Source organism: Camelus ferus, chromosome 20 (assembly GCF_009834535.1).
Source record: "Camelus ferus isolate YT-003-E chromosome 20, BCGSAC_Cfer_1.0, whole genome shotgun sequence".
Classification (NCBI taxonomy): Eukaryota; Metazoa; Chordata; class Mammalia; order Artiodactyla; family Camelidae; genus Camelus; species Camelus ferus.
Window position 1 is genome coordinate 12,267,657 of NC_045715.1, and position 15,137 is coordinate 12,282,793.

At 40.6% G+C, this 15,137-nt stretch overlaps 1 protein-coding gene across 1 annotated transcript in view; it reads right to left on the bottom strand.

Annotated features, from left to right (window-relative positions):
• Window positions 1-15,137, bottom strand: part of KIF13A (kinesin family member 13A) — a 172,533-nt gene that overhangs the window by 101,883 nt on the left and 55,513 nt on the right. Inside the window, 1 exon segment of the mRNA XM_032462545.1 lies at window positions 5,023-5,035. Coding sequence (XP_032318436.1) covers window positions 5,023-5,035 — 13 coding nt within the window.

Here is a 15,137-nt window from a genome sequence, read left to right on the forward strand (position 1 = left end):
GGCGCTGGCCTCTATTCTCTCATGATTTCTTTCCCACTTCATTCCTTCTTCCTTGACAACATAACAGATCCTTCTTTCTTTATCTCCTATCTCCTTTCCACAAGAATTTGCCTGACCTTTCCAAGGCCGACTGCAAACCTCATACGACCTGCTCGGCATCTATGTCAGGTGATTTGCCACCGTCTCCAATGCTACCCACTCTAAAGCTGAACCCATTAACTGCTCCCTATACCAAACCAGTTCTTTCTTCTTTTGTTCCTGCTGAATTTTCAGCCACTCAGTCGCAAAGTCCAGGTTCATCTCTCACTCTTCTTGCTGTACTGTCTTCTCCCACATGCTATCAGCATCCGAGTCCTGGATACTTTATTTCGGCAATGTTTTGATAATTCTTCCTTTCCTCTTCTCCAGCCTCATGGCACCGCTCCAATGCAGACCCTCATTACCCGTTTTCTGGCACATTTTATTGAATACCATCTCCAGGCCACCTACTGACCAAACCCAACTCGTTTTATGCTGTTTTCAGATTAACCTTCCAAAAGGGAGCAGAGCCTAAGGCCACTGTTTAACAGGCAATAGACACTGAATGTATCAAGGTCCAACCCTGGCATCAAAGCCTTCTACAGCCAGACTTGGTTTCAACCTCTTTCTAGACATGCCACCCAGGAACCCCCTTCATGACTGAGTAGTCCAACTCTGTGCTTTGTCATTCTCTGAATACAGCTGACACTCATTTCTCCACCTCTTAGAATGTCTACAACCCAAAGACCAAATCTATGTGGGATGTTAATAAAAAGGCCTTGTGCATTTTTCACTAAGTATATCCCTAAATATTTAACCTTTCTGAAGGTACTGTACGTTATTAGGCTGTTGTTAATTTTAATTTTCTAACTGTTCACCCTAGTATAGAGAAGTACAATTTGTATTTTGACCTTTTCTTGCCACCTTGCCACTTGTAAGTTTTAGAAGCTTGTTTGGAGATTTCTTAATGTTTTTCAAATACATGAGTTTATTATCTACAAATAAAGATGCTTTTGCTTCCTCCCTTCCAATATGAACTTCTTCTGTTTCTTTTTCTTGCCTAATTGCACTGGTTAAGAACTCCAATCAATGCTGAACAGAAGTGGCTAGAGCAACATCCTCACCTTATTCCCCATCTTGGGTAGAAAGTGCTCAGTCTTTTCCTACTAAATATGATGACAGCTGTAGATGTTTAACAGATGCCCTTCACCATTCTGAGGAGGTTTCTGTCTACTACTAGCCTCCTGCAAGTTTATATCATAAATAAGTGCGGAACTATGTCAAATGCTTTTTTTCTGCATCTACTGAGATAATCACATGGTTTTTTCTTTTTTATTCTCTGTTAATATGAACCATATTTATTTTTCATAACTGATATTATTTTTTAAAGCAGTTTTAGGTTTACAGAAAAATTGAGCAGCTAGTACAGAGAGTTCCCATCTTCCCAAACACCACTCCCCACAGTTTCTGTTGTTATTAATAACTTCCATTAGTGTGTTATATTGGTTATGACTGATAAACCTATATTGAAACACTATTAATAACTAAACTCCATACATTAAGGATCACTTTTCTGAGTTGTACAGTCCTATGTGTTTTTTTTCTTTTTCTTTTTTTTTGGTGGGGGTTGGTAATTAGGTTTATTTATTCTTAGGGAAGGTACTGAGGACTGAACCCTGAACCTCATGCACACGAAGCATGTGCCCTACCACTTGAGCTATACTCTCCCCCTACAGTCCTATGAGTTTTGATAAATGCATAATGTCATATATTCTCCCTTACAGTATTATACAGAATAGTTTCACTGTCCTAAAAATCCTGTGCTTCACCCATTTATTCATCTCTCCTCTTCTCCCACTCCTCCTGGCAACTACTGGCTCCCCCTACCCCTCATGTAGCAGAAGGGACCCAAGTTTGCATTGAATCTCAATTAGGATTTAAAGTAGATCTGGCATACTGTAAGTGCTAAAATAAAGATAGCTATTATTAATAGTAGCAATGAAAGCAGCATTCTAAGTGTATGGTTCCAAGGATAGATATAAAGAATGTGAGACTTTTTCCTGCATAACAGTTGGAATAGTGATAACTCAACCAAATATTCAAAATGACAGCCCCTCCCATCTCCTAATCAGCACTCCTACTTTAGAATATCTGTTAGTGAAATGCACAAAATCCTTACACATCACAGAAACAGTAAATATTGCAGGTGGGTGATTATTATTTACCATCGTCATGAAATTAGATGTAATTTCAGTAACTGCCCAAACACAGACTACATGAAAAAATATTCCTTAGGAAAACACAAATTACTGACAAGAGAACCAAGTTGGTGGTGAGATCTGTATGGTCCAGTGGGCATTTCCTCTTTGGGGTCAGGCCAGAGAGGAGCACCAAGATCACAATCCAGCCAAGAACTTGGGTCTTCTTGAAAACGGAAGAAGAGTGCCACTCTCACAGCAGAGTGGTCCCTGGCTCAGACTCTAGCAAAGTGGCTCTGTCCGTCAGTAGAGGGAACACACATAATTTAGCTAGACTTGAAACTTCTTTCTGCTAAACTTCAGGAGGGTCCTTCTGGGGACCTGCATTCTAGCACCACTTTGATCTAATTTTAATAACTGAGACCTCCTGGACCACACAAAGAACTTGCAATCACACAGCAATCCACGTGAGGACTGGTTTCTTTCTGTTTCACCCTTATACCCGACCCAAGGCTAGGTCGCAATCCTCTTTGCCTACCCAAAGTATAAGAAGTTTACCAAGGACTCTACCTCTGAAAGACCCTGAATTCCAACACTTTTGTCCCCCTAGGGTCCCCAGACCCGACAAGGCTGCCAGAAACACTGCTCTGCCATTAAGCTGGTTTTTGTCTGAATGGCAAACACCCAGACACCTCGCCTCTCTACATTTTCACCTCCTCTTAGCTTTTGGTCTAGTAATTCCTGACTAAGTTGGTATTTCTCCAGTGTCTTTGAGCACAGGTTTTTAATATTTTGTCCAATCCTAGCTGTCCTTCATTCTGCAGAAGTCAGAATAGGACTCTTCATCCTATGATTTCCACAAATATTTTCCTCTTGTGGCCTTTAACACAACTGATTTTATATTACACTGTGCATATGTTCCTACGCCCACCCATTAGAATGCTAGGATCGGGTCTGATTCATGCAACACTTATCCCCCTCCCAGAATGTTTGTTAAATTGAACCAACCTGTCTTCTCTGATGCTTTTGCTAATTATTCATGTCAAAATCTCATCCTTTTAAATCAATAAAATTTCATGCTTATATAATCATCATTAAAAATATCTTTTCCTTTCCCATTTGCTTTCAATATTTACCATATCTGCAAGAAAAGACCTTATCTTCTTAGTGTTTCTTAAAATTTGACTCTACTATGTCATTTATTTAATTTCAAGATGATCTTTACACCTTCCAGATGTGCCTTATGGCACATTTACTTTATTTTGAAAATTTTTGACACTTCTTAGGAACTATCAAGAGGACACCTAGTAAAACCACTAATGTATATACTGGATAGAAAGAAACCAGAACATTTTCTGTGTACAAAGCAATTAATAACTTTTTAAAATGCATTTTTGTGCCTCTTTTTCATTCCAGTACTTTTCCTTCACTAAGTAACCATACGTGGAATAGCTCAGGACTTCACTGCCTTTTTCTGTAGGGAAGAATTAAATACATCACAAGACTGTTTAGAAACCTCTAGGGACCAACAGCAAGGGAAGGAAGAGCTACTTAAGGGGAGCTCACATCTTTCTGGGTAGCAAAGACAGTTCTGTTTGCAAATTTGTGGGATATATCCCCATCGATAACTGCTCGAGGAGAACCTTCTAGTCCCCCAGATGTGGCCAGGAGGCCAGCACTTTTACTTCTCAGCATCATGTATTTCCTCTTTTTAAAAAAGAGTTCATGTTATTTGTTCAGTGTATGCCCTCCTTACTGGAGTTGCAACTCTCAGTGCCACGGACAATTCCTATACTGCCTTCAGTAAACATAAAGGATAACATGCAAAATTTTAGCGGTTTCAATATTCCAAAAGCTTACGTAGATTTTCCATCATAACCCCAGAGGTAAGTAAGCCTAATCTATTCTGGATTCCCTCCCCTTACCCCCATGTCTTATATTCTGACCACATAATGCGTGTAGGTGTAGTCTGCCTTGATCCCATCTCAAAACCCAAAGCCATAACCAGCACCACTGGTCAGGCGCTAGTGGTATTTCTCCTGCCTTTTGGCACTAAGTGTCCCTTATACCCAGTAACATACTCACTGGTAATAAAACCAGCCTTCAGTTATTCAGGAGTTGGTCATTCAGATCTCCTGCTTCTCTTTCTTTTTTTTTTTTTTTTTTTTCCTATCTACCCTCTAACTTTTGGGCTTCTCACTGGCACACAGGCCATCGAAAGCTGGCCAGAGCAAGGGGCATAGCTCTAATTAGTGGACTTTGTGATTGGCTAGAAACTCCAATAACACATAAAGCTGCTAGATGTCTGGAACTCTAAAAGTCTGGAGAATTCTTCTGGTGATATCAAGCATTCTTCATGGGACCCAGGAAAAGATGGTTGGTCCAGTCAAAAACCATAGTTACCACCTGACTACCATTTTTTGTTTTTTTCTGTTTTTCAGGTGGTGATATCATATAGTCCTCCACTTACCCAATCAGTGAATTGGGACACGTTACTTCCTCTCTGAGACTCATTTTGTCATCAATAAAATAGAAACAGTAACTAGACAGATTTGTTCTGAGGACCCAAGCATTAATTTCAACAATCAAATAATGCATGAAAGTGCTTTGTAAATGCAGAGGAGCATTCGACTTTTATATCATCACCAACATTAACTGCTTGCTCATGGTTTAAGTTTTACATTGGAATGCTAATTTTTCTTCTTAAAAGCACAGGTGTTTCACATGGGTTATTATGATGGATAAAATTCTGGATTTTGTGTCACACTTGGCCAGCATGCATGCCAAATTCCATATCAGTGCTTACCTTGGGAGGTTTTCTTAATGACGGAAACAATAATTTTCAGCAGCAGAAGTAGAGAGCGTTGTCAACACAGCAGCCACACATCGGAAGGAAGCAACGAAAGAGAAAAAACAAGGGTTACTCAGCATCTTGATAACGTGATCTGAAAGATATTCCACTTCCCAAAGATCAGAAGCCAAATTCACTTCACTGCCTGAAGTGATAAACTCTTTCATTTGCTCAAAAATATAGTAAAGGGCATGAGTTTCTTTCCTGTTTAAGAGAATGTATCCAGCCACTCAGAGGTATTTTTAATGATTCTAAAAAATGTCAACAAAAGAGTATAAGAATAAAGAGAGATGCTGCAATCAGACTGTATGTGATCAAATTCTCTAAAATCAATTTTCATAATTAAATTTTTCTTAAATTAGTATTAACATACATGTATTTTCCTTCAATTAATACTCTTAATTTATACGGGATTTTTTTTTCCCATTTAAAAACCATGGTTCAGATGATAATTTTCACATATTTCAACCTTGAGTAGAAATTTAAAAGCAAGTCATATCCTTCTTCATCACCAATCACACTGCATTTTTTCCCCATTCATTTTTGCATTCAAAAATGACTGAAATTGCACCCCCCCCAAAAAAAAACCCTGAAAAGAAAATAGCTTTCAAAGTAACAAACCATTAGGCTATCTTTCTTTGTAAATGTTTTCGTTGTGCACAAAATTAAGGGGCTGAACTCTGATTTTTATGGTATGTGATCTTATCATGGGACCTTGGCCTTCTTGATGTGTTTATTCTTAATCACCCTCCAGATCATCAATTCAGAAACCATAAAATGACTGTTAAATAGAAATGGGGTAATTTTTCCCGTGGCTTTACTCCTTCTTCATGGGGAACAGAATCATGAGAATAAGAAAATGGATTTTCCAGGGCAGAATGCACGGAAATCAAGAGGCACAGGCAAAAACAGCCTCCTGCCCTTTCTCCACCGCTGCGTCCAACATGCCTCACAGAACTCTGAGGGCCCCAAATAAAAACCCAGTGCTCAGTAGAAAGGAAAGAAACTCCATGGATTCCACAACTGGGCAGAGTCAACTCTAACTTCCAAATCTAAGGAAAGAAAATCATGACATTTCTTACAATGATGAAGATTAAAAAATTATCTTCTTGAAATTCCATGAATTATCTAAAAAGCAAATGAGTCCTTATGTCATGACTCCAGACAGGCACAACAGGAATCTGATTTTTGCCTTCAGGTTTTAGAGGGAAACTCTACCTTGAAAAACTAGTATCTCTGGCTGCTATTAAGCAAGTCTCAACATTGTGTGTGTCTATCCTTTAAAACAAGAGAAACATTTATAGATGTCATCATAAAAATGCATGAGTGTTTTTAATTCTAAGAAAACCTTGGATCTTTGCTCTGCTCATTAAGCTTGAGGTTTCTACCAAGGAAATTTCCTGCACTGGGACAACTGCTCTAGAAGGCGTCTGTTCTGAGCAGGCAGAACAATAATGAACAGCGCTCTGACAAAGCCTTCTCTTATTTGCTTGCTTTATTTTTTAAAAGCCATTTAAATCACTGCTCTACATAGCAGGGTAAAGAAAAGCCACTTGACTTGGCTTATAATTAGACAACCATGTGAAACAGCATGGGCCAAATTAATAAAATATATGTTTCACATTTAGGCTACAATGAACCGAGTAAGCTAATGGAATGGGGGTGGAACGTGCGAACAGGAATCCCAGGGGTCTCTCCAGGGCTCTCCTGTGCTTCACAACTGTACAATCATCACCCCCAGCAGCAAAGAACAAGTGCTGATTTGTAGCCAGTAGGATACTGACCTCTTTAGCTGTCCTTTCCTAATAGAGCTATCCTTTCCTTCTTGACATTTCAATACTGTTTTCTTTATTCTTATCAGGAAACCAAACCTATTTCAGCATTTTAAGTACTTTACAGGTGTACCCCTTTCACTTAGAAAGATAGTACATACTATGGGAATGCCAGTGTAATTCTGCTACCTTCTTCTGTGTTTCTGAGGATGGTTTAAGAATAAATAAGAGACCGGGATGCATGGTAAAAAGGCAAACCACTAAGTGAAGCTGACGCTCCCCAAATTTCCTCATCATTGAGTTTAGAACAAGGATCCTGATGACAGAAGGAAAAGTAAGCCATTTCGTATATCACTACTGTACTTCATTAACTGGTAATTTTTTCTTGAGGTTTGAATTAGGTGATAAGCAACTAACTCCTCCTGTTTCAGAACCACAGTTTACCGCCCCGATTCCCAGAGATTATTTATCATTCTTTGGTAGCTGTGAGGAGAAAATTTTCCAATCTGAGTAATACTGATACTATAACCAAATACAGCATGTTATCCTTTGGCGGGGGGGTGGGGGTGGGGTGGGATCTAATGTGATAATATGATATCACGTTTTTTAATGTGATAAAAAAAAAAAAACTAATGCAAGGTACAGATAAAAGTTTCCATACACGTATCTATGAAAAAGAATGAATAATATAAAAATCTATCAGAAACATAATGTTAAATATATATATATTTAAATTACAGCCTTTGTTGATTATATCAACGAAGTCTGTCAACAAAGAGTTCCGTCTAACTCTCAGGTCCATCCAGCCTACTGCTGATACCCGTGCAGCTCACTGACACAAAGAGGCAATATTCCTGGCTAAGCAAACACCTAATGAACTACGAAGAATATTCCTTCACATCTAACTGACCCACAGGCACAGGCTTGGGGAGAAATAAGGACGGGCAGTTCTATACTGACGGTAGCTCTACTTTGCAAAACATCAAAGGTTCCTTCCTGTCCCAGGACAAGCAAGTCGATGGATCTCTTCAAGGCCACCCACATGGTGTGCATTCCCCACACAACTTGTGTGATTTCCACACCTTTCTCCTGGTCTGCCTCCCGCCGCTGCCCAGTCAAATTTTCCCACTACCCAACACCCAGCTCAAGGCTCCACTCTCAGTTCCTCACCAATTGTCTGAGACCAACTTGGCCTTCACCTCCTCTGTACCCCAGGACTCCTATGGTCAACAAAACAGCTTAACGCTCACTGGCCCACACACAGACCTGCAGCTTTTGGTAACTCTGTATTTTAATCTCACGTACCCTTAAACCTTGGAAAACAGGGGCCATGCCACATACTACTTTCATGATCCCGGTCCCACATATTTATACAGAACTGAAGTCATGCTAAGAAATCATGAGTTAAATATAATCTAAACATAGATGTGAGGATTTTCTTCCATCACCACCACAATCCCATAATCCCAACACCGGGGGAAAAGACTGCATTTAATAGCAGTGAAGACTTCAACAACTGTCAGAAAATGTAGACTATTTCCAATGTCTTAGTTAAAAATAACGGCTTCTCTAGATCAGCATCTCATACAGAGAAGTTCAATGGGATGTTAACAAGGGTCAAGCTCTCAAAAGCTTCAGAGGTCAACTAAGTTCGAACAACGCAGTTTCAGTTTGATGAGATGAGAGGAGACACACACAACGCGGGAATGGGACTTAAAGATACATTGGACCTATATCAGGCCACGTCTTGAAGTCAAGTCAGATCCACTTGATGACCAGAGAATCAAGGGACTGTTCTGCCACCGAGCTCAGTAGTCTGTCCACAGAAAGAGACAGCGGGACATAGGATGACACAGGGTTTAGGATTTTGTTGGATAGATGGGTAAAAAGGTCCATCTTCAACCATGATTTATTAACCATAGTTTGAAGGTAAGTTTATACACTTGTGTACTGACAAAGTAACATATTCATATATTTAAAACATACAACAAGCACTTCTATGAGTTATAAAAAGCAGATGGGGTTACATACACATTTTGAAGAGCCTTTGAAATCAACCACAAGAATGTAAATGCCAAAAACATTAAATTCCATGACAAAGGCTGGTTTGAAAACCTTAAAAAAAGTTTTAGAATCAGCAGATTACAGAGCTTATAGGAAGCTACAGCAAAATCTTCTGAACACTGATGATGCGGATTCATTTAAAGGAAATTTACCGATCAGAGCAGATGTTTAACACCAATGTATCTGGTTTACTTGGAAGAGTATGTCTTCTAGAATCTACTGGGTTTAACTTAAGATATGTTTAATGTCATTTTTCAATTGTTTTCGCCCAACCCTCTATTTCCTAGAAGACTTTGATCTTGCAACCTATGAATTTTCCTAACTGTGGTGCTTTCCAAGAACTCAAATTCCTGTGGTCGGACAGAGGCTGCTATGATTCAAGGGGAAGACCCAAAAGGACACAGGTTGGGTTGAGAAGGAAGTAAAGTCAGAAAGAGGATGACAGACTAGGGGAAGGCAGGCAGACAGTGTGTGGATTGAACTAAATCCCAGCTAGTGCCCGCAGAGAATTGGAGAAGTTGTTGGTGTGGGAAAACCCCTGCACATTTGGTGGCCAAAAGTATTGAAAGTACAGCAGAGAAACAGGTTTTTTTCCTTTATAACGGTTACTATCTGGACGAAATCTGGAAATATCTAGCCCCTCGCTCCTCACAGTGCAGTCTGAGGGTTGGTGGCTGGCAATCCACATGACAAATGGTGGCAGGCCAGTTTGTTACTGGTTTTAGAGGAGATAAGGACTTCCTCCATGGTACTGGCCAGTCTAGTCTTCCTTTAGACGTAAAATGCCACCCTTCTCCAATATTTATAAAACTATCCATCCCTGATAGACTGGAATTTAAAAGGAAAAAGAAATGACCCTTCCGAAAGTTATTTTTTTTTTTTAAAAAACACTGCTGCCCAGAAGCCAAGTAGATGTTTTGGAGGAAATTTTCATTTCTATGTAATCAACTTATTAATTTAAAAAGATTGCTACAATAAAATGCAAAACTTGAGGTGAATACACGAACATAATCCACAGTAACTATTAATCCAACGCAGTCATGTTCCTTCGGTCTATATACACTTCCAGAATTAAAATGGGTCCACAAAGCAAATGGAAAGTTTCACAAGTTATGCGGCATTATTTTATGTAATTACTAGCCACTGATAAAAGCTTCCCTGCCTTTTTTCCCCCCCATATTGTCAAGGAAAATACCTGATCTGTTCCTCCTAACTAAGAAAACACAGCCAACTACAGCTGTAGGCTGCAGGCCTCCGAGAAGCCCAGGGCTGTCTCCATGGAGGGTTCTCGCAGCCACTTCACGGAGCTCCAGCCCCTCATTGCTATGGCTGCAATTCCCAGTCGGGCGAGCCTGGCAAGAACTCACACTAGATTAACCAAAACAAAACTGAGCAGAGAAAACATGGCTCTTGTGCAATTTTCTTGCTGTATCTTCAAAAGTATCATGCAGCGAAGCTTTTAAAAAAAAAATGCAGCACTAAGCACCAATTCTCGGTTTAAAATCAAGAATTCAGCACCTCTGTGAGGCCATTCTCAGGCTAATTCTCAGTCTATCTGCTACTGCTAGACTGGACCCCAATTAATATGTTGTTTGGAAAGAACATACATTTAACTATCTGGTTTTACTCCTATTTCCAAGCTTAATTTTCTACTTACGAGACAGTTCGTACCTGGATAGCATATACGTATGACAGCATGCCTGTCACTGCATAAACAACATTTACATTTTCTACATTAGGGAGTCAGAAGCAGACATCATGCTATATGCAACATCTTCACAAAAGCAGGGGTATTAGCTGCATAGCAGAGACAGGTAACAGTCTTTTATCAGAGCTGGTCCCCCATGATGGCTAAGAGCAGAGATGCAGCAACCAGACGGCTGGGGTTCCATTCTTGACTCCGCCACGTTCAGTGATGGAATTCTCCCCCTTTCAGCCATTTATGTTACCTATAATCTCTTTCTTTCCATCTGCCATAGAAACAGCCGCTATTGCTGATGCCAGATGCTTGTGGACTTTGAGAGCCCGCAGGACCCACCACCTTGAGGGCTGCGGGATCAAGGCATCCCTGACTCAGCAACCCACATGCACTGTAAGACATCTGTGCAGAACCGTTAAGTTTCAGAGTCACAAGAGTCAAATCACGAAGGCAGGCAAATTACAATTTAACCTTCATTGTGGACAGCAAACTGTTGGGAACAGTTTGATTCCAAAGCCCACATGTATCTAAAAGCATTCAAGGCAGGATCCATGGATCGATTTTAAATTATATCCAACCACAGCACTAAAAAGAAATGAACTATCAAGCCACAGAAAGACACGGAGGAACTTTAAGTGCATATTACTAAGGGAAAGAAGCCAATCTGAAAAGGCTGCATATTGTATCGTTTCAACTATATGACATTCTGGAAAAACACATGCATAAGAAACAACCTCAGAACTACATACTGAAAGAACACAGATGTCCCACAAGGTCATTTATGACAGTCATCCTGGAAAGGCAGCCTATTTTTATACAAATAACTGCGAATATTTATTTTACTACTGCAGAAAAGTGACTGTTTTATTTTGGTTAACCACTAATTCGAAAGTCCTCTTAATAAGGATGTGTTTACAGGCTTATTTACTGGATTACTCGACAGCTCTTAGAGAAGCAGGTATTGAGGAGGGAGGCTAACTTCCAAATCTGGGTGTCACTGGGCACGTGTGTCAGACGAACCGGCTGGGTGGCAGGTTTCCGGGGGCTGCCTCCCTGAAGGTGAGCGGCATCTCTCAGAGACGAAGGCATTCCATCCCAGGGCACGGGCTCCCTCTGTCAGGGCTGCCCTCCACACGGCTGGCTCCCCTCAGGGGAAGCCTTCAACTCTCCATATTAGCACCGCTGCCTCCTGCACCACCTCATCCGCTCGGCCCCATCACTACTCTGCTCACTTTCCTCCTGGCACCTTTCACCATTTTAAACCATCTCGTATATTTATTTGCTTACTTATCTGCACACCTTCTCCCCTGGATCTAACATTTTTAAGACCCACGGAAATAGGGGCTTTCTTCTATCTGGTTCCCTGTTATGGTCCCAGTGCCTAGAACGCTGTCAGGCACAAAACAAATTAATAACTATCTGTTAAGTGAATGAACGAAAATATGAAGTACTTGGCTCACATCACCACGTTACTAGCACCATTTGAGACAATGACGATGTTCCCCTGAAAAACTCTACTCTTTGAGGTTTGTCTGAAGACCAATCAAATATATATATGCAGCGTTGTCTTTTTACAAATGCTTTATTAGGGAAAATTTCAAAAACATGCAAATGGAAAAGGACTAGCATAACAGAGCATCACATAACATCACACCACCTCCCGTCTTAGAACATAACACAACAAACCCAACCTCCACAAGTATCAGTACATGGCCAGTCTTGTGCAGATGAGGAAAACCCGATGCTCCTGAGATAAGGCTACTAGAGGATTTCATGAGTTCTATTAATGTCCGAATCAAGGTGGATTCACATTCCATTTGGGGAGACAAACTAGTAGGTTATACACATCCACAGGGCTCACCTAGGTTTTGCACAGTCCTGAAACTAGCAGGTGCCTCTTTCCCCAGGGACCTCAACCCTCTTGTAACCAGAAGAAAGCCCATGAGCACCAGAAACAGATGTTCAACAGCCCCAGGACGTCAGCCATGCCTCCACTCCTAAGGCATTCATTCTGGGGCTGCTGCACTCACTCCTGTCTGACCTGCTCCATTATCCAGTTTTCCTGCAGCCAGCAGACAGGACAGCCAACACGCGAGGCTACGGAGGGAGGTGAGAGCGGGACGGGTCTCCGTGACAAGAGATGGAAGCTGAGAGCGACTCAAGCTCCTCTCACCACACAGAAAATAACAGATGCGCATAATCATGTCCAGTTACCTCTGGCCTCTGCTTAAGACAGAGGGGAAAACAGGGCAACGTGGTTATGGTCTGGTGTTAGAAGGAATAGGTGCCAGTTACCTGGGAAATTTACTCACATTAAAATACTTACGGGTGGGAAAATCTGAGCAGCAGGTAGAGCTGAAAAAAATTTTATCAGAACAGGAGATGTTTTAGATAAGGGTTATAGTTAATTTTCAGTTATTCAGAATTGAGCTTCTCTGGTGTTTGTCTAGTATTTTGAAAAGATGTAATTAGATGTTTTCATTTCAGTCTCCGTGTCTTTTCTATGTTCCAGGCCAAGAGAACATAGAACAGCAACCAACAGAAGAAAACATAATCCTGACAAGGCCGCAGATAAAATCTATCTACTGTGTCCAAATCAGCAGGCCTTGTACTTGTCATAAAACATGTCTTTAAGAAAAAAAAGGATAAATCAGTGTCCTTGGCATCGTCATCTTCACTTCCCCTCACTCCCAAGGAAGAAAGGAGGGAGGGAGAGAGGAGGGGAGGGAAGGGGTAGAAGAAGGTAGAAAAACTTTGTTTTACAATCATTTGGAAGATCAATCATTTCCTTCAGTGTTTTTATGCACGAAATCTTTTTCTGCCTGGAGACATTTACGAAAAATTTTGGTTTGGGCCCTTTTTGTTACTCTCCAACTTTCGCAGAATATAATTCCAAGGGCAGTAATATCCTTTAAAAGCTGAGACCTTATTCTTTTCATCAGTTTAACAAAACTCATTCTTTGCCCTACTCTCCTTCATACACACACACACACACATTTGGCCTACATATTCTAAATATAAAGGGAACTGAAAATAAGTTTGCCTTTAAAAGGTCACATCCACCCGCAAGATAAATGGACATATCTTAAGGTGCTAGAAGATTCTCCACTGCAATCTTGAGATCTAGTAAATGGAGCCAATGTGAACAACAGAAAATATATGAATGATGTCTTTCCCAAGAGTATTCAGAGGAGAATTTTTACTGTGAGACACACTAAGGCAGGGGAGGCAGAAATAATCCAACGTGTTTTTGAACTCCTGTCTCTCCTAGCCCCCACGTAAATGTTCACAAAGCACGACAGAGTATGAAAGCCTCTGAGAAGTCTGGCAGCTAAGAAACTGATTTAAATTTATTTTACTGCAGAATTATTTTTCCCTGTGTGGCAGCCATTAACATCAGTTCAAGGGAACACATTTCAAGGAAAGCTGAACAAATCTCAACTAACAAAAACCAGCTAATATAGAAAAACATACTTATACATTCCACTTTATGAAAGAGGAAAAACCTACTCTCTCACTCAGAGACCTGCAATGACACCTGTAACCCCTTAAACAATCTTTACAGAAAAGTTTTCTAAATTTGAAAATAAATGCAACCAGCTGGGCTTTTTGTTAGAGCTTCTGGTCATTTCCACAGGGGTATTTCAAACTAAACAATGGGAGTGCCCCTTAATTGACTCCCTGGGTAAGAGGCACAATGGAACAGAACATCTGCCAATTACTGATGAGAAACAAGGTGGGGAGGGGAGGGGAGCGGAAGGGAGGAGAATGCCCTTGGAAGCCGAGTGCAGGAAGAAGAAAAAGCCTCAGTATCTTCCTGTGCTCTGAAAACTAGCCTGGTCCTACCTGAAACATCTGGGTTTCCAACTGACTCCCGAACTATCTAGAGCTTTAAAAAATAAAATAAAATAAAAGAGAGAGATCAGCCCTTAAAAGGAGTGTGGTGCTCACAGGGAAGGGCTCACCCACAAGATTGTGCAGAAACTTGGCTATGATTCCCGATCTAGGAGAATCAGGTCAAGAGCTAACAACTCCTAGAGAAGGCAGCAAGTCCATTCTCTAGAAGGTCCCCAGAAATAAGGACATTCAGTACTCCCACCAGTGAAAGCAAGCCACTTGGAATTTCCCAGCACAGACTCAAGGAATTTGGCCAAAAAGGGGTCAATCCCTGAAGCTTTAAATGGCAAGTTGACTTGCTGAATGTGGGTTCCAGACTGTTTTCCAAAGAAACAGCAAAGAAACAAACCTAGAGAATGGAAAATAAACAAATAAATGGTGGCAATCGATATAACGCAATCCTTTACAGCAAACATGAACCACAATTACCACACATCAATGTGGATAAATCTCAAAAACATAAATGCTGAAAGAAAGAAGTCCCCAGATAACAAATTCAGTATGATTCCACGTCTATGAAGTTCCATAAGAAGGGCAAAACTAAACAAAATATTGTTTGGGGATACATAGCTAAATGCAAAACTGAAGAAAGAAAGGAAAAAAGGAAAGGAAAGAAGGAAGAAGGAAAGAAAAAGACA